The sequence below is a fragment of the Portunus trituberculatus genome, chromosome 8 (assembly GCF_017591435.1).
Source record: "Portunus trituberculatus isolate SZX2019 chromosome 8, ASM1759143v1, whole genome shotgun sequence".
Classification (NCBI taxonomy): domain Eukaryota; kingdom Metazoa; phylum Arthropoda; class Malacostraca; order Decapoda; family Portunidae; genus Portunus; species Portunus trituberculatus.
In genome coordinates, this window is record NC_059262.1 from 1,439,311 (window position 1) to 1,463,548 (window position 24,238).

A 24,238-nucleotide genomic window follows, 5' to 3' on the forward strand; every position below is an offset into this window, starting at 1 on the left:
CGTAATCTTGTTAGTAATGCCTGTGTGTGTGTGTGTGTGTGTGTGTGTGTGTGTGTGTGTGTGTGTGTGTGTCGGGTGAAGAGTCCTGGATGTGTTTGGTTGTGAATTAAACAGTAAGTGTGAAGGTCACTATAATTTCATTTCATAACTTTCCCTTCATGGGTCAGACAGCTTGAGTGTTGTTGGTGGGTGTGAGGGGTGGGGGGAGGAGGTGGTTGCCTCCCCCACACACACATCGTCTGACCTTCAGTGGTGTATGAAGGGTGTGTGGCATGTTCCTCTGTGGTGCCACACAGACTTTAAGAGAAGTGACAAGTTGTGGGTGGTTGGCAGATAGCAGGTGGTGTGTTGCCACAGACCGTGCCATGTGACTCCTACTGCTGCTTCTCTTATTTTTCTTGTTCTAAACACTGAAAGACTGAGTAGAAGGATGAAGTGTTAGCCCTGAGATACCCTGGGAGTGGCTCAACCCTTGACTAGAGATGTACCAATACCAATACTACGAGTACTATTGATACTGAAAACTGCATTGCAAACCAGTCTATAAGATTGTTGCCCACAGTTGTACGTGTTTTGTTAAAGTTTGACATTATTCTTGTTATTTGATTAGGTTGGGTTAGTTGCAATGTTTGATTAGATTAGGTTATATTCGATAATTTTTTTTTCTTTTTGTTTATACCATGTGGACTTCTCATGGGAATTTATGGCCTAAAGGGGATATTTCGGGGCACCTCCTATTTCAAAGCCCACCCACTAGGAAACCGTTGCCCCGAGTGAGGAAGCCCAACCTACACTCGGACCGTGGACAGGATTTGAACCCGTGCACTTGGAGACCCCTCGGACCCCAAAGCACGCATGGTTCCACTGTACCACGGCACACAGGTTAGAATGATGTCAGGGCAAATTAAAAGTTGTCAAAAATAACAAGGGTGATCACGAACAAACATTTACCCTGCAATCTAGACAGCACACTGTCCACGAAAGGAAATAGCCAATCTTTACTGATCTGTTTGTATCATTTTCTGACCCTGAAAAAAAAGTGTAAACCTTCATTTGTCCAGTTTGAACAATCTATAGGGAAATAATGTCATACTGAGTGTTATGGCTTCCAATATTTTGTCCATCCACACGTTGAGTAGCTTGTTGCCCAATGCCCTCCTGAATTTTTGTTTGAATATTGCTTTCCAATAATTTGTGTTGCCAAATATGTATCCAGTGCAATGTCACCATGGGAGCAAAAGACACCAACAGTGTGCAGAACACCCAGTCAGATGAAGCACACACACACACACACACACATACACTACGAATAATGTCATTACCTGTCTCTCGTGTGTTTTTTTAGGTGTTCACCATTCTTTATTTCAATAGGAATCACTGTGTGGTAACAGCTATCCTTGTTATTTCAAAGACAGCTGTGTACAAGGGCGATCAGTGTGAGAGAGAGAGAGAGAGAGAGAGAGAGAGAGAGAGAGAGAGAGAGAGAGAGAGAGAGAGAGAATTTTCCTTGCTTTAATGAAAATATTTGCTATTCAGCAGCACATACTATGTAGTAGATATATTGAATATACTAAACTTTCAGTTACAATTCATTAAATACAAAACTTCAAGGCTAGTTCAGGGTGTGCCTTTGGAGCGGTGTGGTGACACTGTGCTAGAATATTGTCTTCATTCAACACTGCATTGTTGTGTTTTACCTTAAATTGTTATTATAAATGTCAATTCAAGTTTCATCCAGTCTGGTGACACTGCACTGGAATATTTTGCCTTACTTTAAACTGCACTGTTATGTTTGACCTGAAATTGAAATATAAGTGTTCCTGAGTGGTTAGCCTGGGAGCCAGTGGGTGATGGTTCTGTTACTCCAGCATCTGAATCATTTGCAATATTCTTTATAAAATTATGGGTTAAAGATGGCAGAGCAGAAGTTGAGATACAACATATGCCAATGTAACGTATACACAACACCCATCTATCCACCCACCCGCCCATCCAACCACACACACACACACAAAATACAAAAAATACACATAATCACTGATAAATGCACAAGTCTTTAGTATGCGAGTGAGCAAGATGTGGGTGGTCCTGTCCTCCCACTTCTCTCTCTCTCTCTCTCTCTCTCTGAGCTGAGGTGGAGGATACTGTAGCAGGGCCCCAAGTCCACTACCAACCTGTCTCGTACACGTAAGGTAGTAGTGATGACTCATTAGCAAAAAATATATTCTATTACTACGCACCATGGGCTCAATACGCTATATTATACTAAATAATTTGGCATTATCACCAATTTATTTTTATCGCAATAAAACATCCAAACAAAACAATTTGCAGAGAGAGATACACAACGTAATAAATTCTTTTTAAGTATCGGTAGTATCGGCAGAAAATAAGCCAATACCAACACTCCTTAAATGGGCTGATACTGCTGATACTGATACCGATACATCGTACATCTCAACCCAACACAGCGACACAAGGCAAGGCACTAACAACAAGCCCTCAGTGAAGCCCTGAGATGCCCTGGCAGTGGCTCAACCCTGACACAGCGACACAAGGCAAAGGCACTAACAACAAGCCTTCAGTGTAGCCCTGAGATGCCCTGGCAGTGGCTCAACCCTGACACAGCGACACAAGGCAAAGGCACTAACAACAAGCCTTCAGTGTAGCCCTGAGATGCCCTGGCAGCGGCTCACCTCTGACACAGCGACACACCACAAACCACCAACAACAGCCCCTTAGTGGATAAAAGACAAAGTATTCAACAACAGAAAATATATTTCAATAAAATAAATAAAATAAATTCTAAAGCACTTGCTTCCTGTTACTTGTTCCTCCGAATCTTTTGTCTCCTCAGCTTTCCTCGTGGGGTGTGTCTGTTGGTGTGGGAGGGGCCTGCACCCTGGACTGCACTCCTCAGTGTCCTGGCTGTGGTGGGAACACCTGTGTGTCCAGTGCGGCTACTGTGCTTACTGTCCAGTGACTCCACATCCACCACAGTGTCTCCGGAGTCTGAGCTCAGTGTGTGATCAGTGGACTCCAGGTACGTGGAGGAGCTGCTGGGGGAGGGCTTCACTATCTCTGACAAGGCACTGGTCTTCTTGAGAGGGATGGGGACTGGGGTGAGAGCACGGTGTGTCTCTGGGGTCTGCACGGCGGGGTCTGGGGATAGACCAGGTGGTGTGGTCTCCAGGCTGGCTACATCGGTGGGTAAGGATGGGGTGCACAGGACTGGCAGAGATGAGGTACTGTCGGGGCTGTACCGGTGGGGGGATGGTGTGCTGTGTGGGCTGTGGTGTTGCGGGGAACAGTAAGTGGTATCAGTAACAACACCAACTTCACACATCAATTGACTTTCTGAGATAAAACCACAGCTCATGTCTTGTCTCTCCTCTTCCTTCTCCTTCTCCTTTTCTTCCTCCTCCTCCTCCTCTTCTGCTTCCTCTTCCTCCCTGGCCTCCTTCCTCATCTGCTCCTTGCCACTGCCCACAGCCTCACAGGACAAGGAAGGCTGATCATCTTTTTTCATCTCTATAAATTCATTCATTATTTGTGTCTCAGTCACTTCATAGAGGTCATCATCAGCCTCCTCCTCCTCCTTCCTCATGTTCTTGTGCTTTATGTGGCATGTCCTCCTCCTTCTCTTCCTCTATTACTTCCACTGATGTATTATGTTCCTTCTCCTTTTCATGTTTTTGCATTTTGTTTGGGATGTTATCATCTTCCTCCTCTTCCTCATGTTCTTGTGTCACTTTGTTTGGCTTATCGTCTCCCTTCTTCCCTTCATCTTCTTGAGTCTTGTTTTGTTTATCATCTTCCTTCTTCCTCCTTTCTTCTTCTTGAATCTTGTTTTGCTTATCTTCTTCTTTCTCCTCTTGTTCTTGTGTTAATTTCTCTTGGAGGTTATCATCTTCCTTCTCCTCCTCATCTTCCTCTATTACCTCCAGTGGTATCTCGTCTTCCTTCTCCTCCTCCACCTCATGTTCCACTACTTCCTCCTGTGGTATCTCCTCCTCCACCTCCTCCTCTTCTTCATCTTTCTCTATCACCTCTGCAATACTAACTTCCTCCACCTCCTCCTCCTCTTCATGTTCTTCTATTACTCTGTCTGGCATGTCATCTTCCTTCTCCAACTCTTCTTCCTCTACCACTGACACATCCTCCTCCTCTTCCTCTATCACCTCCTGTGGTATATCCTCCTTCTTTTCCCTCTCCTGTGTTACCTTCCTCTGGCTGCACTTATTTCTCTCCACACTGAAGTCAAGAGATAAAGACAGCATGTCCTCCTCCTCCTCCTCCTCCTCCTCCTTCTCTGGTACATCCTCCAAAACCTCCATCATGTCTTTTTCACACACATTTGCCTTCTCCCTTCTCTCCTGTACCCTTTTCTTAACATCTGGCATGATGTCGAGGGTTAAGGAGTGAACGCTGTCCCCATCATCGTCCTCCACTGTGTCTACCTTCCCTTCTGTCTCAGTGTCGATGGCTGAAGTCTCCTCTGGTTCCTTCCTAGTGAGGCGTCTCCTGCTGTGTAGAGTGTTGTTCCTGAAGGGTGTCTTGGGGGAGATGTCCGCAGTGAAGTCTTGGGAGTACAGAGGCTTTCTAATACTCTTTAAGAAGCTACAGTGTTTGGTGGTGTTGCTAGTGGTGTTGTTCTCATGTTTGTTGTACTCTTGGTGTGTTAGAAAACGAGCAACAACTTCATCTTCTAACACTTCTACTTCTTCTGCCTCCTCCACTTCCTCCTCATCATCATCCATCTCCTCCTCCTCCTCATCCTCCTCCTCCCTGCCTCTGTGTCTTCTGGTGAGGCTGTTAGAGTGAGATGTCCCTTTCCTTCCCGCCTTCAAGAACTCTTTAATACTCCGCTGGTTAGATTTAGGGGTATTTTCTGTTCTCTCTGTCCTCTCCTGTGGCTTCCTGGTGTGCTCAAACATCTCCATTGTGTGCTCAACCTCCAGCAGTTGCCTCCTGCCCCTGCCTTTCTTGAGGTGAGGGTAGACTAGAGAGTAGGGATGGTCTGAATCTTCACTACCCTCCTCACTCTCATCCCTTCCTCTCCCTCGCCTTGATTTCTTTGACCCAGTGCGAGACATGGAGTTGTCTACATAATCTTCATCATCGTCGCTTTCTTCTTCAGTTTTATCGCTTATTCTTTGTCTTCTCTCCTTCTTTGACTTGTGAGTGTAAGGATTGGGGTCATCTACATCTTCATTTTCAGCGCTTCTTCTTTTTCTCTTCTTCTTAAACCTAAGAGTGTGAGGATTGAAGCGATCGTTTTCTTCTTCGCTATCATCTCTTTGTCTCTCTTTCTCTTTCTTCTTGGATTTGTAAGTGGAAAGAATGGCCTCATCATCACTTTCTCCTTCACTTTCATCTCTTAATCTTTCTCTTTTCTCCTTCCTTGACTTGTGAGTGTGAGAAATGGAACCATTGTCACTTTCTTCTTCACATTCTTCCCTTACTCTCCCTCTTCTCTCCTTCTTCCTTGATTTGTGAGGTGAATCATTGCCACCCTCACTCTCCCCTTCACCTCTCACTCTTCCTGACCTCTCTAACAAGTGAGTGTTAGGAATAAAGACATCTGTTTCTCTTTCATCCTCATCTCTCACTTGTTCTGACTTACTTCTCGATCTGTAAGAGAGAGGAAGCGAATCTGTGTCACTTTCCTCCTTATCTCTCACTTTTCTTAATTTACTTTTGGATCTATAAACCAAAGGAGGAAAATTTGTGTCACTTTTCTCTTCATCTCTCACTTTTCTGGACTTCCTTTTGGATTTATAAGTGCAGGGAACAGAAACCCTATTTCCCTGAGTCAAACGCCCTTTCAACTCCTTCCCCGACTTATAAGTGTGTCTAGGGCGACTAAGCACCTCTGGATAGCTTGAATCAGAGTCCAGGTCGGTGGTGTCCCTATGCTTGGCTCTCCTCTTGGTGGCTGCCTCCTGCTGTGGTGTGGCCGAACCCTTGCGTTTCCTGATGTAGTCGGGCGATGAGTCACTCTCCGATGCCGACACTCTGTCCAGCTTGGGGATTCCTGCAGTATTGGGATGGTGAGGATTAGGTTAGGTTAGGTGGTGAAGTCTTTAAAAATACCCCAAGACAAGCATCTACAAAAACCTTAGTGGTGAAAAAAACACTAAAAACACCCCACAATTTCTTCCCAGTTCAAGTCGAGGAGGTGTGAGTGGTTGGTGATTAAGGGAAGGAATGTGTGGCGAGCGGCAGTTAAAGATTAAGAATTAGGGTGGGGCAGTGTTGCAAGTGTGGCAGAGAACAGACACTTACACACAGATTCTTAAACAATACCTTCCAACTTTGACGAAGGTTACACTGTGATGCGAAATCATGAAAAATGTACTCTTCAATGTTGCCTTCCCTTTCTCGCTCCCTTCTGTCTCAAAAGTAATGGAAGTGTTGTGTTGGTAAACCCGTGCTTCTTTGTTGTCCAGGAAATTAGAAAATAATTAATTCAATGTGATTTGCCATATGAGTATATATGCCGGGAACATAATCCCATATTCATACATTTATTGTTAATGCGTTAAAAAAATAAGCCATAAGTATAGTTTGGTGGTGGTTGGTAGCAGTGTTTGCTTACCATCACCTCAGCTGACTGAGCCATGCACTCCCAACATGACCTGACTTGACCAGGCCAGACCACGTTGCCTCACTGTTCCATGACAGCTAACATGGAAAATTTTACAAAGAGAACCACCCCAATTACTGCTGCACAGCGTGATTCATTAGTAGACTTGGTGAACCAGGAAAAATGCTTCTAAATAAAAGCACAGATGGCCGTATGGTGGCCTTAACACGGCAGGCCTGGGAGGGAATTGCCATCTCCTTCAACTGTGCAGGCTATGGGGAAGAGGACAGTCCACCAGCTATCTACATAAATGGATACTTATCAAGCCATTAAGACATACAACTCATCGTAAGCTAGTAGAGGAGGCGGTGGCTTAGGGGATAAAGTGATAAACGTGGGATTGGGCAGACACCCATGTGTAGGTTGGAATCCCACCACGTGCCGCCTTGAAACTTTGTCATTTGTTGAGTGGTGTAAAGTTAGCTACATGTCACCACGATACCCAGATTCTAGGTGGAGGTGTTATTGCCTTACACCAAAGATGCGCTTGGGTAGTGATATGGGCCCTAATATGCTTACCACTATAAAGAAAATTGCCTGCACCGCTAATAGGTGGAAGCTGGACAGTGCTTCCCTGTAGGTATACTCTTCAAGTACACCTACAGGTGCTATAGGCCATAAAAAAAGAAGAAGAAGAAGAAGAAGAAGAAGAATTCAGATAAAAAAAACTTGGGAGACGTAGATGAAGTGACTGAAGTTGGCGGCAATGTTGTTGTTGTTGTTGTTCCTGGGTTTGATTCCAATTACAATTTTTGTAAAGTAGGCTGTATGATCAATAACAATATATTTTTGTTTCTAAAACCACTTAGTTCACAAAAACACTAGTAATAGTAGATATTTAGATAAAATTTCTGCGAAGGTAAATGATGAGGACGTGGGACTTGGTTCACCTTTGTGGCAAAGTTGCTTCTGAGCGAAGTGTTGCCTTCCTGAGCTGAGGGAAGGCAGTGTTTACTCTTAAGAATACTGATTTCTCTCAGACGGCATCCTTCAAGTGATGAAGGTGGAAGGCATTGTTTAAAAATCCAGCCATTAACTTTCTTCCAGTGCTGCGACAGACAGCATTTACTAAACAATCTAAGAAACGTGTACAAAAAAAACAAGGAAAGAAATAAAGAGGGAAATTTGAGATATTTACTTCAAGACAAGACAAACAGAACAGTGGTGGGAAAAAAAAATAAATAAAAAAAAAAAAAAAATAAATAAATAAATAAATAAAAAAAATAAATAAATAAATAAAAAAATATAAAAATAAATAAATAAAAAAACAAATAAAATAAATAAATAAAAAAATAAATAAAAATAAATAAATAAAAAAAATAGACAAGACAAATAAAATGAAGAAAGAAAAATGGAGAAAACAAAAAAGATAAAAAGAATAAAAGAAATAACAAATAAAGAAACAAGAGAACAACTACACACCATTTTACACACACACACACACAAATAAACAAATAAAAAATAAATAAACAAAATAAAATAAAATAAAATAAATACACAAGTCAAATGAAGCGTGAAAAAAAAAAAAAAAAAAAAAAAAAAAAAAAAAAAAAAAAAGGAAAGGGCAAGGAGGGGGGGGCCAGGAAGTACTAAAAAACAAAAAACAAACAAGCGAACAACCACCAGCCAGCCAGTCCTCACGTTTTTTGCTCTGTAGCTGCAGCACAGTGTTTCTGGAGAGCTTGTACTTGCGGAGGTTGGGGAGAATCTGCTTGTGGAACCTCTGCTTCAAACTGTGCCAGGTGTGGTTGTCCAGCTCACAACAACTGCTGGCCATCTCCTTCCACATTATCACCCCGCCAACCTGAGGGATGCCACGGGGAGGGGGTGAGTGGGGACGGGATTGGGATGGAAGGGATGGGAGGGGAGGGGACAGAATAAGAGAGGGAGGAAACAACGAGAGGGAAGGGATGGGAGAGAATGAAGGAAGGAAGAAAGGGAGAGAGAGTGAAGAAGAGAAGAGAAGGGAAGGGAAGGGAGTGATAGAGGGAAGGAAGGGGGGAAGAAAAGAAGGGAGTGAATGAGTGAGTGAAGGAGGGAATGGGAGTGAATGAATAAGTGAGGAAGGGAAAGGAAGGAGGAAGGGAATGATGGAAAAAGGGAAGAAGGAGGAAGGAAGGAAGGAAGTGAAAGGGTGAGTGAGTGAGTGAGTGAATAAGGAAGGAAAGGGAAGGGAAGGGAGTGAGGGAAGAGAAGGAAATAAGTGAGTGAGTGAGTGAGTGAGTGAGGAAGGAAATGAGTGAGTGGAAGGAAGGAAAATGAAGAGAAGAGAAAGAAATGAGAGAGGGAAGGAGTGAATGAGAGAGGCATGGAGAAGAGAAAATGGATGAGAGAGAGGGAGAAGAGGAAAGGGAGAGAGAGGGAGAAGAGGAGAGAGAGGACAGAGGGAAGTGTGAGAATCTATCCACATCATCATCAAAACACAAACATGACACCGTTTTCTTTGAAGTTTGTCATTGCTGAGTGTGTTTGTTAGTGTGCGTTTATCGAGTGTTTGTTTAAGTTAGTGGTTTTTGAGTGTGTGTTAAAGTTTGGGTTTTTTTTTAGTGTGTTTGCTGAAGTTTGTGTTTGTTTAGGCTCTGAGTTTGTTTTTCTAGTGTTTGTTTAAAGTTTGGTGTTTTTTGAGTGTGTTTGTTTAAAGTTTGGTGTTTTTTTTAGTGTGTTTGTTTAAAGTTTGGTGTTTTTTGAGTGTGTTTGTTAAAGTTTGGTGTTTTTTGAGTGTTTGTTAAAGTTTAGTGTTTTTTTAGTGTGTCTGTTAAAGTTTGGTGTTTTTTGAGTGTGTTTGTTTAGTTTGGTGTTTTTTGAGTGTGTTTGTTAAAGTTTGGTGTTTTTTGAGTGTGTTTGTTTAGTTTGGTGTTTTTTGAGTGTGTTTGTTAAAGTTTGGTGTTTTTTTAATCTTTTCAAATCTGTATAAATAGAATAAACACACAACCAAAATAAAAACAAAAATAAATAAAATGAATAAACAAATCAACAAACACTAAAGTAAATAAATAAAGTACAGAGAGAGAGAGAGAGAGAGAGAGAGAGAGAGAGAGAGAGAGAGAGAGAGAGAGAGAGAGAGAGAGAGAGAGAGAGAGAGAGAGAAGGGGGGGAGGGGGTGACTTACTTCCCGAAAGCGATGGTTGGAGGAGATGAAGTGAAGGATTCCTCGGTCCTCCTCCACAGTGAAGGGCTTGCGGGACTTCCTCTGCCTCCTTCCTGTCTCTGAAGGAAACACAGCAAACTGAACAGGTAAACAAGCAAACAACACAAACACACACAGCTCCTTAAGGATAAACAAGACACCCAGATGTCCTTCAGGATATCACAGGAACTGGAAGGATAACCAAGATGTCCTACAAGATTGCATAGGAGAGCCAAACCATTCCCTGAAGTCCTACAAGATTGCATAGGACAGACAATTATCCTGTCTTTTTTAATCTATTTTTTTTTTATCACCACATCTGTGAAGGAAGTGGCAGTATGATTTCTAAATATAAGTCTTGTTTATGTTTTGTTCATAATGTTTGCTGCTCTTGATGACACACACACACACACACACACACACACACACACATATAAATAAACAAATAAAACCTAGATAAAAAAAAATCAGAAACAAACAAATATAAACAAAAACTAGCTCAAGATAACCAAGGAAGATAAATTTAACCAAACGTAACCACCACCACCACCACCACCTCAATACTCACCATACTCGATAGCAATGTTGTGTTTCATCCTGTCAACCACCTTCCTGCTGAGGCCAAGCTTGACATACACACAGAGGTTGGGCGCTATCCTCTTCCGAAACCTTTCCTTCAGACTCTGCCAGGTGCGTCCTGCAGTGGAGGGAGATGGTGAGTGTGGGAGAGGGACAAGGTGTGGTGAAGGGGTGTGTGGGAGACTGACGAGATAGGGTGAAGGGATGTGAGAGGGACAGGATGTGAGAGAGTGAGTGACAGGATGAAGTGAGAGGGTAAAAGTGGGAGTGATGTAATGAAGTGAGAGGGTATGCATGAGGATGGGGTGAGAGTGAGAGAGTGACAGGACAGTGTGAGGTGTGTGAGAGGGCCAGGATGGGGTGAGAGGTCTGTCAGTTCCCAGTGGAAGATTAATACAGTCTCGTGGATCTTCACTGCTTATTCTCACCAAAAATACAAGAAAAATGCTAAAACAAATGAAAAATGCTGTAAAAAAAAAAAAAAAAAAAAAAAAAAAAAAAAAGTAAAACAAACTAAATTAAAATGAAACAAAAATAAGATGGAAAAGGAAAAAGAATAAATAAAACCAAATAAAACGGAAGAGGCTAAAATACCAGCGAAGCGGAGGAGGTGGAGTGAACAAAGGTGAGGGAGTGTACTGACTGTGGTTGAAGTAGTGCTCCATCTCCTGCCACATCTCCCGCCCACCCAGACGATGGTACTCCTCAAACGCATCAATGTACACCACAATGTCCACGTCCTCATGCACACTGTATGGCTCCTTCCTGCAGTACAACACCACAACACCATCATTACACTCAGATTCAATATTGTACTTACACACACATATACACTCACACAAATGCCACAACACCACCATTATACTCAGGGTCAATATTATACTAACATACACACACACAAACACAACACTAACATTACATGCATACTTAATGTTATACTCACACACACACACACACACACACACACACACACACACACACACACACACACACACACACACACACGGTGCAAAATGACTGAATCCCAATACAAACGCAGGTACTAAGCAAACACACACACATACACACACACGGTAAAAAACAACTCAACCCAATACAAACACACACAACAACACAACACTATCATCACCATCAGACTCAAAGTAACACACACACACACACACACACACACTCACTTTTCAGAGCGTACAGAATGGCCAGATAAAGGAGGAGAGACGAACAAGGGACACTTCTGAGCGCTGGCCTGGCAGTAACTATCTTGTCTGGAGAGGTGGCTTGGCTGGCTTGGCTTGCCTGTTAATGTGCTGGCTTGCTGGGGCTTAGGTGTGGTCTCCTTGCCTTCCCTCCTCCTTGTGTCCTCTAAATGTCCCGATATGTTCATTTCTCTGTGTCTTTGAAATGTGGTGTCCTTATCTGCCTGCTTCAGTGTTGTGGTGTCCTCTGAGTCTTCTGGTGATGGGGTGTATATGTCTGGCTGTCTTCCCTTTCCTCTTGGTGTGTGGGTCTGTGGCTGCCTTTTTGCTGTGTCCCAGTCTGCTTGTTCTTGTTGTGTGGGCTGGTCTGGGTGGCTTGAGTGTGTGGTTTCCTGCCTCTCACTCATGCGGCTGTTGGTGTTGTGTTCCTTCTCTGGTGTGGTGTTGGTCATGGAGAAGAGACACTCGGAGCGGTGGCTCTCCTCGCCAGACGAGTGGCCGGCATTTGACTTGTTTTCTGCCTCGTCTTCATCATCGGAAGACATGACACCTCGACACACGCCGTCTTTCATTCTTTCATTGAAGTTGGCAATTCCACGGCACGCCCTGCCACCCCTCCTTCCCCGCGGCTGTCTCTGTGGGATGGAGACACACATGGTGACGACACAGCTTTGAGGTGCACATGTGGTGCTGAAGGACTAAGCTCACTCACCCTGATTCTTTAACCTGTTTGGGGACCAGGGGCCATATCCTACAAATTGCTATAATTAATGACATGGTCATAGTGAAACAAAATGGTGCATTATTAGATATAAGTCTATCTATGACAGGGTCTAACTTTGTGACATCATCATAAATGCTAAGGCAGAGTCCACCCTGCCTTAGCACCACCAATGACCGTCTCAACTTGTGTCAACATTCTAAGAACATGGCCCTACATACCACAACAAGATCTCTTATAGTTTTTATTACTAATTTATTGACAAACATCAGTAACAATAACTAAATAATGTCCTTCTTTGCTGCAATAATTTATCATTATAAATAACTGCCAGGAGCAGTACAATCAGATTCAACAAACTCAAACAAACCTTGCCCTGCGTGGCCTGCATGTGTCCAGTGTAATCTTCTCCTACCTATCATGTTTCTTTTGTATGGATACACTGTCTAACTATTCCCAAAAGCAGTAATATGATGTCAAAATAACTTAAATCAAAGAAAATTACATAAAAAATTAACACATTTCTTGTATTCAAAGTTGACAAATTAAGACTGTCAGAGGAGTGACGATCAGGAATTCTGTGAGGACTGACGATACCTGTGTAGAATAGAATACAGCCCCAACATTTTTTTTTTTTTGCTAGTTTGTTGTTGCTCTCGACTGATTTTCCCCTTACATAAAAAAAAAAAAAAATAAAATAAACAAATAAATAAATAAATAAATAAATAAAAGCAACACACAAGGAAATGCTCTACTCTTGTTCTTCCAAACCACACAGAGGCTATACGCAAGTTTCAGGCTACATCTCCTCCATCTTTTACCTAAATACCTGAAGATAACACTCAGAACTACCAACACAGGGGTCACACACAGTGCTATACCTTTAAATATCAAGAACTGCTCACACACACACACACACACGTACCTTAGATATATGACTGGGAAATACCGGCCTTATTTTTCTCTGTAGAGGTTCATCCTCTTCCTCTTCCTCCACCTCAACCTCCAAACTCTTCCTCCTCTTCTTCACATGCCTGGTGTTCCTGCGCCTCTGCTTGGCCTCTTGGTTGAAGGCACCGGACTCAACAGATGTATCAAGACAAGCTTTTCTTGGTCTTCCTCGCCGCGTTCTCCTCTTGAGTGGTGAACGCTCTACCTCATACTGTTCTGGGGTCGCCTGGTGCTGTGTGGGGCTGTCTGGGGTGTTGTCAGAGGGGGAAGTCTGCTGAGCCTCCTTGTCAGCCTGGTCTGTCATGGCTGTGTGACGGGCGGCCTGGATATCAATCCTCACTAGTCTGACATAGCAGTCTTTCAAGGAGCTCTTCTGCAGTGTGTTTGTGGCTGAGGCTGATGATGCTGATGCTGGTGGTAGTGCTGCTGACTCCTGCCTCTCCTCTGGGTGTGGGTGTGGTAGCCTGTAGGATGTGGGATGTGGGTGATGTTATGTTCATGTACAGTTCACCAGGCACTGCTACTAAATGTTCACTATGTTAGGTGGAAACAGTGATCACAATGAGACTTCTCCTATGGTGAAAACTTGACCCCTTCAGTACCATGACTCATTTCCATATTCATTCTGTTTAATATTTAGTGACTTTTTACAGATTCAGAAACTTATATGGAGATTAAAATAGTTGAGACTGTGGCCATTCATTTTCTGACCTCCATAAACCCTTCCTAATGTCAATAAAATGGCCTAATGGTGCACAAATCTCAAGGGAAACATGTATCCCAGTACTGAAGGGGTAAAGGAAAAATCTCAAAAAATGACAACTTAGAGAAGAAACTAGGCATTAATGAGTAAGTGAAGAGCCACAAATGAAATAAGAAAGGCTGTGACTGGAATGTATAAATGACACAAAGATGGCAAGGAAAACACAAACAAGCAACACAGACAACACAGGCAAGCAACACAGACAACACAAACAAGCAACACAGACAACACAGGCAAGCAACACAGACAACACAAACAAGCAACACAGACAACACAGGCAAGCAACACAGACAACACAGGCAAGCAACACAGACAACACAGGCAAGCAACACAGACAACAAACAAAGACAACACAGGCAAGCAACACAGACAACACAAACAAGCAACACAGACAACACAGGCAAGCAACACAGACAACAAACAAAGACAACACAGGCAAGCAACACAGACAACACAAACAAGCAACACAGACAACACAAACAAGAAACACAGACAACACAAACAAGCAACACAGACAGCAAAGAGAAGCAACACAGACAACACAAACAAACAACACAGACAACACAGGCCAGCAACACAGACAACACAAGCCAGCAACACAAGGGCCGTCAGTGCCTTACCTGCGACAAGTATCCCAGGAGAACACGCCAATCATAACATCATGAGGGTCAAAGAAGTCACTGAAGTCACTGGCCTTCCTTGCCCTGTGGAAGATGTCGCTGGTGTTACTCTACTGAACATTCTGTCATTGACCCCTTCTGTACCATGCCAAGCTTCCATATTCACTCTGCTTATTACTTGGTGATTTCATACAGCTTCAGAAACTTTAGTGGTGATTGAAATAGTGTTGACTGTGGCCATTAATCTTCTGACCTTATAAACTCCCTAATGTCAATATAATGGCCTAATTGTACACAAATTCATGGTAAAAAGTGTCCTAGTATTGAAGGAGTTAATGTCACTGGTGTTATCAATGTCACTTTTCTCTCTCTCTCTCTCTCTTTTTTTGTGTGTGTGTGTGTGTGAAGGGATATCTGGCCAGTGGTAACAAAAACGACTAAACAAAAAGGCCCACTTAGATGCCAGTCCCTGAGCCTGGTAAAGAGAGTTAGCCAGAAGAATGGGATAAGTGTGTTGGAACCTCCCTCTTCAGTGAGTTCAGGTCACAGGAAGATGGAAACACAGAAGCAGGCAGGGAGTTCCAGAGTGTGCCAGAGAAAGGGATGAAGGATTGAGAGTACTGGTTAACTCTTGCACTAGGGAGGTGGACAGAATAATGGTGACAGACTGAGAATACTGGTTAACTCTTGCACTAGGGAGGTGGACAGAATAGTGGTGACAGACTGAGAATACTGGTTAACTCTTGCACTAGGGAGGTGGACAGAATAGTGGTGACAGACTGAGAATACTGGTTGAGAATACTGGTTAACTCTTGCACTAGGGAGGTGGACAGAATAGTGGTGACAGACTGAGAATACTGGTTAACTCTTGCACTAGGGAGGTGGACAGAATAGTGGTGACAGACTGAGAATACTGGTTAACTCTTGCACTAGGGAGGTGGACAGAATAGTGGTGACAGACTGAGAATACTGGTTAACTCTTGCACTAGGGAGGTGGACAGAATAGTGGTGAGAGGAAGAAAAAAAACCCTCCATATATGTGAAGAGTACTCTATACATGGGCAGGGAGTTAGCAGTTAGGGGGTGAGAAAGACTGATACTAGTGTTATTCATGTCACTAGTGCACGTCAAAACAGCATAAGAGGATAAAATATTAAGGAAAATGAGAAATGAGAAACAGAAAAAGAAGAAATGAGATGCAGAAGAGGAAGAAACATGAAAAAATGAGCAGAGATTAAACAAAATGACAAAAAAGGAGATATGAAAAAAGGGAAAAAAAAAGGAGAAATGAGATTATACAAAATGAAAGAAAAGGAAAGAAATAATGAAACGATACAAGAAACAAAAGAAAAGAAGAGAGAAAACAGAAAAAAAGAAGCAGAGAAAAAACAAATAATGAAAAAAAATTACAAATGAAAAACAAAAGATAAATAAAATAAATCAATACAAAACCCAGTAAAATAAGTGAAAGTAGACAACCTTAACCAGGCCACTCACCAGTAGTTCTTGAGGGGCAGGAGTCGTCCCAGCCTGACAGAATCGGTGATGAAGGAGGTAAGGAACGCGTTGGTGTTTGGCAGTGGTGTGCAGTCAATGAGGGAGGAGTACTGCACCAGGACAACAGTGTGAGGCCCTTCCTTTGTCACCACCCGGCCCCCTTCCTCCTGCAACACAATGACACATGACAACACTACCCTCAACACATGACACTGACCTGAAACACAATGATACACTGACACCACTACCTTCAAAGCAATACATGATACTGACCTGCAACACAATGACACACTGACACCAACACAACACATAACACACACCTGCAACACAATGACACATGACACTGACCTCCAACACACCAATACAACACAACACACAGCTGCAACACAATAACACATGACACTGACCTTCAACACATCAACACAACACATGACACACAGCTGCAACACAATGACACAACACCATGAGCTACACTACACCAATTTTGACCTGCCAACCAGCACCACAGCAACACATAACACACTGACCTGCAACACAGCCCTCACAACCTGCCCACCCCTCCACGCAACACAGTTTTGATGACGTATCCTCGCCACTCAAAACCAACACAGCAACACACAACCCCCAATATACTCATAATTAGCCACAAAACCCCTCCTTTAGCAACACAGCAATGCCCTAGCACCCCACTCCAACACAGCAACACTCATGACCCTCTACCTGCAACACACACATGGCCCATGTTAGTAGGTTAGCTAGGGTTTAATGCTTCAAAAAGTGTGGAAAGGAAGGTTTACAAGGACAGAGAAGGAGAGAATGCTACGTTTTGGAGACAAGAACAAAAAAAATGAATAAATAAATAAATAAAATAATAAATAGATAAATAAAATAAATAAGGAAATATATATATGTAAAAAATAAATAAAACAAGTTATATTTATAGATAATGAAGGAGAAAAGTCTATTTGTGAAAGATTGAAGTCTCTCAAAACGACTAAATTTGTTTGCAAGGACAGAAAGAATGTTAAGATTTATGAAAAAGAATAAAATAGAGTTCATATATTTAGAGATAATGAGAAAGTGAAAGAATTAACTCTTGAGAACTTCCCTTAAATTTTCATTCATGGACAACAACAAATACAGCAATACACATACAGATAATGAAGGGGAAAAGTGAATTAGTGAAAGAATTAACTCCTGAAAACTCTCGTAAATTTTCACACACTCATTTACACTTAGTCTGAGAAACTATTTACAACACAACAACAACAAATACAGCAATACACATACAGATAATGAAGGGGAAAAGTGAATTAGTGAAACAATTAACTCTTGGAAACTCGTAAATTTTCACTCCTATTCAACTTGCAGTAAAAGTCTGAGAAACTATTTACAACACAACAACACAAAACCAGTCAATTCATATACAGATAATGAAGGGAAAAATTCAGTTAGTGAAAGAATCAACTGAAAACTCTCGTAAATTTTCACTCCTATTCAAGTAACAGTAAAAGTCTGAGAAACTATTTACAACAACAACAAATACAGCAATACATATACAGATAATGAAGGGGAAAAGTGAATTAGTGAAACAATTAACTCCTGAAAACTCTCGTAAATTTTCACACACTCATTTACACTCAAAATCTGAGAAACTATTTACAACAAAATATACAAATAATGAAGGAAAAATAGTGAAAGAATGAAATGAAAACTCTAAATTTGAACTCTTATTCAACTCAGAGTGAAACCTTCTTACCTTGACTAGTTAGAGGTGACGTGTTCTCTGCAGTACTGGCCTCAGTTCACCTAACCCACCAATACTTACTGAAACGGTTATTCAGATTGCTCTCATTATTATTCTCTATGCATTTTCATATTCAAATACAAAACTGTGATATTTGTTAGTCTCTCTCTCCCTCTCTCTCATTATCATTCTCTACTTTCTTTTTCATATTCAAATACAAAGCTGTGATATTTGTTAGTCTTTCTTTTATTAATGAAACTGTGATGGGTATTTCTTCCATCACTACTCTGTACTGTTTCTTTTTTTCATATTGACGTACAAAATGGTGATGTTTGTTAGTCTTTTTCTTCTTTTTTTTATATAGATAATTTTGAGTACACTGGTGGTCAGAGCAGAAGGCGCAGTCCTGTGACATCTTATGAAGGAGATTAATGACACAGAAAATATGTTTTTAATGAGGGTATTCACCTAAACTAGTGATTGATAGGGTGGCCTCGTGCCTTCTTGACCTTTTGAGTCTCCTGGGAAGTGAATCACCCAGGTGGTGGAGATACTGAGCGCCAATATTGTCCCATATGTCCTGAATGGCGGCTTGGAGGCGTGGGAGGGAGGAGGTATCTCTCTCCTTTAGCTTCAGTTTTATGTACGCCCAGGGATTTTTATAGGGTTAAGGTCTGGGGAACTTGCCGGCCAAGATTTTAAAAGGCTGACATTGCAGAAATCAAACCAGTCAACAATTAACTTTGCCATATGGCACGGTGCACATCTTGCATGAAGGTATCAGTATTGCACTTTTCCATACACTCACCTAACTCATCTAGAATTAGCTCAAAGTAGTTATTTTGGTTCATACGAACATTCTTAGGCAAAAACAATTATTTTTCAAGACCATAGTAAGAAAAACAAACCCACACCATCAAAGAATCTGGATTTTACTGTGTGTGTTGTGTAGCGTGGATCGTGACGGTTACTACCGGGTCTGCGGTACACACGGTTTCTCTGGTTGTCTGTAATCTGAAAGCTTGCCTCATCTGACCAACATACCCTACGACACTTACCTAAGTCCCAATCTTTGTGCTGAGACACAAACTGCTTGCCCATTGTTAAGGTAATCATGACTGAAGCAAGGTTTTGAAACTGTGCAGCAACTTCATTATCCCATATCTCTGCACACTCCTTTCACTCACCCCACCCAGCACAGAGGGTTCCTAGCCTAAAGTTTTTTGCTGTGTATGGGAGGGTTGGCCTCAAGCTGTCTTTGAATAATGTTCAGAGTTCTCTGGCTCACACTGCACTTACGCCCTTCAGGCTTGTAAGGCGGTGGCGAAGCGTCTCTTCCTCCCTCACGATAAATTTTGGTCCAACGTTGAACAATTCTGAGACCTTTGCCAGTGTTCACGGCAGTTTCTTGATTTGACTTATTCCCCCTCACTGAGGCAAAAATTACTAAGATTTGGGCCTTACTAATTAGTGTCCTAGATCCCATAATAGGTAGTAACAGGGCACAATGGTAAGCTCACACATCCACAAAAAGGGCCCGTGAGGGAGGGTGAAAGAAAATTCAAATGCAATCACACAAACCACAGACGAATGTTGACAACTAGAGCTCCAGAGTTGTTAGATAGCGACATACAGCGAATCTCGCCGTATGTTTAGGAGTTAAGAAGGGATGAATGAAATCTGGTCAGCGTGGAAGTTGTTGTCCCTTTTGCGCCTTCCGCTCCGACCAACAGTGTATAAGACATGTGGGAAGTGCTTAGTTCTGCCTCCTCCCTTGTCCCATGCAATCTATGGAGGCTCGTCGGGAAATGGGGTTCATGTGCAGGTCTATTCTAAAATGGCCACTGGGTTTTGATTTGGGGATAAAAATGGCTGTTGTCCTATCTTGAGGAAATCAGCAGTCCGTCCTTGTGATAAGTGTGCTGATCAACGAAAAACCATTATTATACACACAGAATGAATGACACCAGCAATAAGCTACAGTGTATTCTCAACAGTAGCTTAATTGTCCACTTCACACTCAGAACCAGTGGCTAGTTTAGAATAGACACACTGTAAGCTACCTGAATGGAGGTTAGATTAAGTTAGGTTAGGTGAAAATGACCAATCCTAACTAACCTGACCTACACACATCACTTAACAGAAACAAATCCCTCTATGTGTGCTTAACCCCTTCAGTACTGTGATGTATTTTCATATTGATTCTGCTTACTACTTGATTTTATACAGATTCAGAAATTCATATGAGGATTAAGATAGTGAAGACTGTAGCCATTAATCTTCTGGCCTCCATAGAGACTTCCTAATGTAGATAAAATGGTCTAATGGTACACATATCTCAAAGTAAAAATGTGTCCCAGTACTGAAGAGGTTAAAAGACAATCCTATAGTCTGTGTACTCTAAAATGGCTCCTGGATTTAAGACATTGTAACTTATTGATAACGTCATTGATTTGATGTGAATAATGCTTGTTTTCTGTTGATCAATGCACTTATTACAAGGACAGCTCACGGTTTTACTTAAGATCTGACAGCCACGCATTCCCTGGGACACCTTTCAAACCCAGACCCACAAACCACTTTAGAGTACACACACTACAGTATTATCTAACCTAACCTGACATGACCAATACGTATATACATTTTTTTTTTTTTTTTTATGTAGGAAAGAGGGCCAGTCAAGGAAAAACAAAAATAAATAAATAAATGAATTAAAAAATAATATATATATATAAAAAAGGGTCACTTGAGAGCTGTTTCTCTACAAAGAGGGAAAGTGTCAGCCAAAATTAGGGAGCAAATGCCGCAATACCTCCCTCTTAAAAGAAGACATCGCCTAACAAAAAAATCCAACATTATAAAAACAACTGGATTAAAACAAGCCAATCCTAACCTAACTTGACCAACATGATATAACCTAACCTGACCTGAAAGACATACACTGCCCAACATAAATTCCCAATATCAAGAGGACTACTAGCTAAAAAGAAGGCAAACCTAACCTAACCTAACATAACCTTACCTGAAATACATACACTGCTCAACGTAAATCCCAATATCACGAGCACTACCTATGTGCATTGCCTTTCTGTAAATAGGAAAGCTGGCCCAGGAAAAAAAAAAAAAAAAAAAAAAAAAAAAAAAACTGTCGAGCAGTTTAACCCGTTCAGTACTGGAATTCATTTTTACCATGAGTTTCGGGCATTAATAGAAAGTTTCATTTACATTAGCAGGGTTCCAGATACTGTTCGCCAATGTCGCCAATTGCCAAAAAAAAAATAAATAAAAAAAAAAAAAAAAAATAAAAAACAGTTGGCACCTAGTAACACCCACATGGCAAAAAAAAAAAAAAAAAAAAAAAAAAAAAAAAAATGATCTGCAGTGAACAGCAAGGAGCCCATACCGCCCGTTATCCCCACGTTGCTTCTCTCCGCCGCCCTCTTCACCGTCGCACGACCTCATAATTTATGCGCCACGGAAATCCTGGCTGTGACGTCATGGAAGCGAGCTATGCAGATGATACCTCCAACATCAACAAATTGGCTCCTGGAAAATGCAGTTGGCTACAATTTAGTTGGCTACACATTTTCAGAAATGGCTCCTTTAATATGCCATTTGCTACACTATTGGCTCCTGTAAATCTGGGCCTAGCTGAAACCCTGCATTAGGAACGGTGTATGGAAATTTAAAGATCAGTGGCCAGAGTCTTCACTATTTTAATCCCCAACATATGCTTCTGAAGCTGAATTGAATCACTAAATAGTAGGCAAAATAAATATAGAAATGCATCATGTTGGGTTAACACAACACAGCACACCCACAGCACTTGTTACCACAGTCCCCCGAGCGATTCCTGTGTGAGTGTGAGTTTTCAGTTACAATAAGTTCAATTTTGTTATGGAAGTGAAGATTAGCTAAGAAAATGTAATGCATGGTACTTATTTTTCTATCAGTGAAATTCTTTATATATTGTGTTATTATAATTACAGCGTGCTTTATGGGTGTGTTTCAGGCAGCTGTGGTCACTTCACCTCTTCAGTACTGGGACGCATTTTTACCATAAGTTTTGGGTATAACTGGACGATTTTATCAATATTAAGAAGGGTCTATGGAGGTCAAAAGATTCAAGGTCAGAGTATTCACTATTTCAATCTACACATAAGTTTCTAAAGCTGTAGAAAATCACAGAATGAATATAAAAACACGTCATGGTACTGAAGGGGTTAACTAAACTCGCCTATCTGTTTCCACCTCTGCTTTATCTAACCTCTTACGTAATGTGTAGCTAAAGACCCCACACACCCAGAGTTCCTGCTTGGGGCTACATACAAACACCTGGCTTATGAGAAATCCCAAATCGGCTGTAGCATCAAGAGGGCTTGGTGACCGTTTTAGGTAGTTCTGGTCACTTTAACTAACCGAACCTCACCACATTCCCAGAGGTCCTGCTTGGGGTTAAATACACACACCTGACTAAAGAGAAATCCTGGGTCCATTTTTTTTTTTTTTTTTTAAACACCATGCAGGCTTTTCATGGGAATTTCTGAGCTAAAGGGATACTTTTTGGGGTACCTCCTATCTCAAAGCCCACCCGCTAGGAAACCGTTGCCCCGAGTGAGGAAGCCCAACCTACACTCAGACTGTGGACAGGATTCAAACCCGTGCGCTTGGAGACCCCTCGGACCCCAAAACACGCATGGCTCCACTGTACCACGGCGGCCCGTAAGTTGCAGCATCAAGGTTATCAGTGACACCTCTCCTCCACTTCACACTGTCATAGGAGGTGTCAAGGTGTGGAAGGAATAATAGAAAAAATAAATAAATAAGGAGGTCGAGTTACACTGAATCATTACCTAAAATTAAAAAATATAACTTCTAAATGTGGTTCTCTTCTAAAATAATACGAAGGTAGGTCATGCCACCACCACCATCACCACCACCACTCCACAACACCTTCAAGATTGTGTTTTTCTTGATACTTGACAACACCACTATCCAAATACAACCAACTAACCTACACTAACACATGCCACCACCATCATCACCACAACACCAAAACACCCACCATCATTATTGTTTTCGCTGCTTTATATGGAAACTCCTGTGGGAATCTTGGCCCTGGCAGACACATGACACCACCACCACCACCACTACACCTAGACACACCCTGCTCCCCCTAACCTAACCACCACAACACCCCTGATCCCCCTGCCCCCTGACTGGCAGCAGCTATATTTAACCCCTTCAGTACCATGACGCATTTCCATATTCATTCTGGTGATTTTCTACAGCTTCAGAAACTCATGTGGGGGATTAAAATAGTGAAGACTGTGGCCATTAATCTTGTGACCTCCATAGAGCCTTGCTAATGTCAATAAAATGGTCTAATGGTACACAAATCTCAAGGTAAAAACGTGTCCCAGTACTGAAGGGGTTAAAATAGTGAAGACTGTGGCCATTAATCTTCTGACCTCCGTAACCTTTCTTAATGTAAAAATAAATAAATAAATAAATAAATAAAAATAAATAAATAAATAAATAATAATAATAAAAAATAAATAAAAAAAGGAATAATGGTACAAACAAGGTAAAACTGTGTCCCAGTACCGAAGGGGTTAACACTAAAACAGAAATAACAAAATGTAACACAAATACTAAACACAAAAACTTCCACACATCACAAACATATGCCTCGCTCACCACCCACACACCAATAACAGTCCCTACACCACCAGTCATCACCAGAGCCGCACACACACCACACCATTCACCTACTGCCACCAACACAGCCTCCACAGACTCAAAACACATCCCACATCAAAATTTATTACTGAACTTCATGAAAATTTGAAATCTGACATATTCATCTCCGCCATTACCTTGATTAAGCTGGTCAGTTTGCGGGGATTCACACAGCCAGTGATGAGGAAGGAGAGCGGCTTGCCTTCACCATTGACAAACAGCCGTGGGTAGCGGGGCATGGCGGGAACACAGGGGAAAATAAAGGTTGTAGTGGACTTTTATTTTGGCGGCAAGGCAGGGACCACTCTTGTTGCCTCGCAGTGTTGCCAACCTCACTCACCCACCTCACTCTTTTCGTCTATTTATCTATTTTTTCAAGTGTAGGATTATTCAAAGCAGTGATCATTAAAAAGAAATGTAGTTAATTTGGTTATCCGTGAAAATAGTCAAGAAAAGAGAATAGCTTAACTTGAAACTAAAATAAATTATTCTTTCTTCTCTCTTCCCGCTCAGTGTTGCCAGGCCGGAGGTGCAATTTTATATTATTTTAACGTGTAAAATGATGAAAACACACACACACACACAAAATAAATAAATAATAATAATAATAATAAATACATAAATAAAAAGAGGAAATGTGTCGCTAATT

The 24,238-nt window shown here is 41.7% G+C and overlaps 1 protein-coding gene across 5 annotated transcripts; it reads right to left on the reverse strand.

Annotated features, from left to right (window-relative positions):
- Nucleotides 1-3,410: 3,410 nt before the first annotated feature.
- LOC123501058 (trichohyalin-like) lies at nt 3,411-23,919 on the reverse strand. 5 transcript variants are annotated; one of them, XM_045249639.1, is made up of 12 exons: nt 23,727-23,865; nt 22,481-22,618; nt 17,860-17,927; nt 16,101-16,267; nt 14,604-14,687; nt 13,195-13,684; nt 11,531-12,183; nt 10,999-11,120; nt 10,345-10,473; nt 9,759-9,856; nt 8,291-8,453; nt 3,411-6,037 (listed from the first exon to the last, which is right to left on the reverse strand). In XM_045249639.1, exons 5-12 carry the CDS (start codon nt 14,636-14,638, stop codon nt 3,582-3,584), a joined length of 4,146 nt encoding a protein of 1,381 aa, XP_045105574.1. In that variant the 5' UTR covers nt 14,639-14,687; nt 16,101-16,267; nt 17,860-17,927; nt 22,481-22,618; nt 23,727-23,865; the 3' UTR covers nt 3,411-3,581. The 5 variants fall into 5 exon arrangements, with proteins under 5 accessions (XP_045105574.1, XP_045105575.1, XP_045105576.1 ...); XM_045249640.1 differs by lacking the exon at nt 22,481-22,618 and adding an exon at nt 21,251-21,393 and having other exon boundaries at nt 23,727-23,863; XM_045249641.1 differs by lacking the exon at nt 17,860-17,927.
- Nucleotides 23,920-24,238: the final 319 nt, after the last annotated feature.

What these genes read in the sequence shown, in the direction of transcription:
- LOC123501058 (XM_045249637.1), bottom strand. Translation starts at nt 23,828, where the DNA reads ATGCCCCGCTACCCACGGCTGTTTGTCAATGGTGAAGGCAAGCCGCTC. An exon ending in CTGCCCCTCAAGAACTACTG is followed by an intron (nt 14,688 to 16,100) that starts GTGAGTGGCCTG and finishes CATCTTCCACAG; the next exon opens with GGCAAGGAAGGCCAGTGACT. An exon ending in CCAACCATCGCTTTCGGGAA is followed by an intron (nt 8,454 to 9,758) that starts GTAAGTCACCCC and finishes GGCATCCCTCAG; the next exon opens with GTTGGCGGGGTGATAATGTG.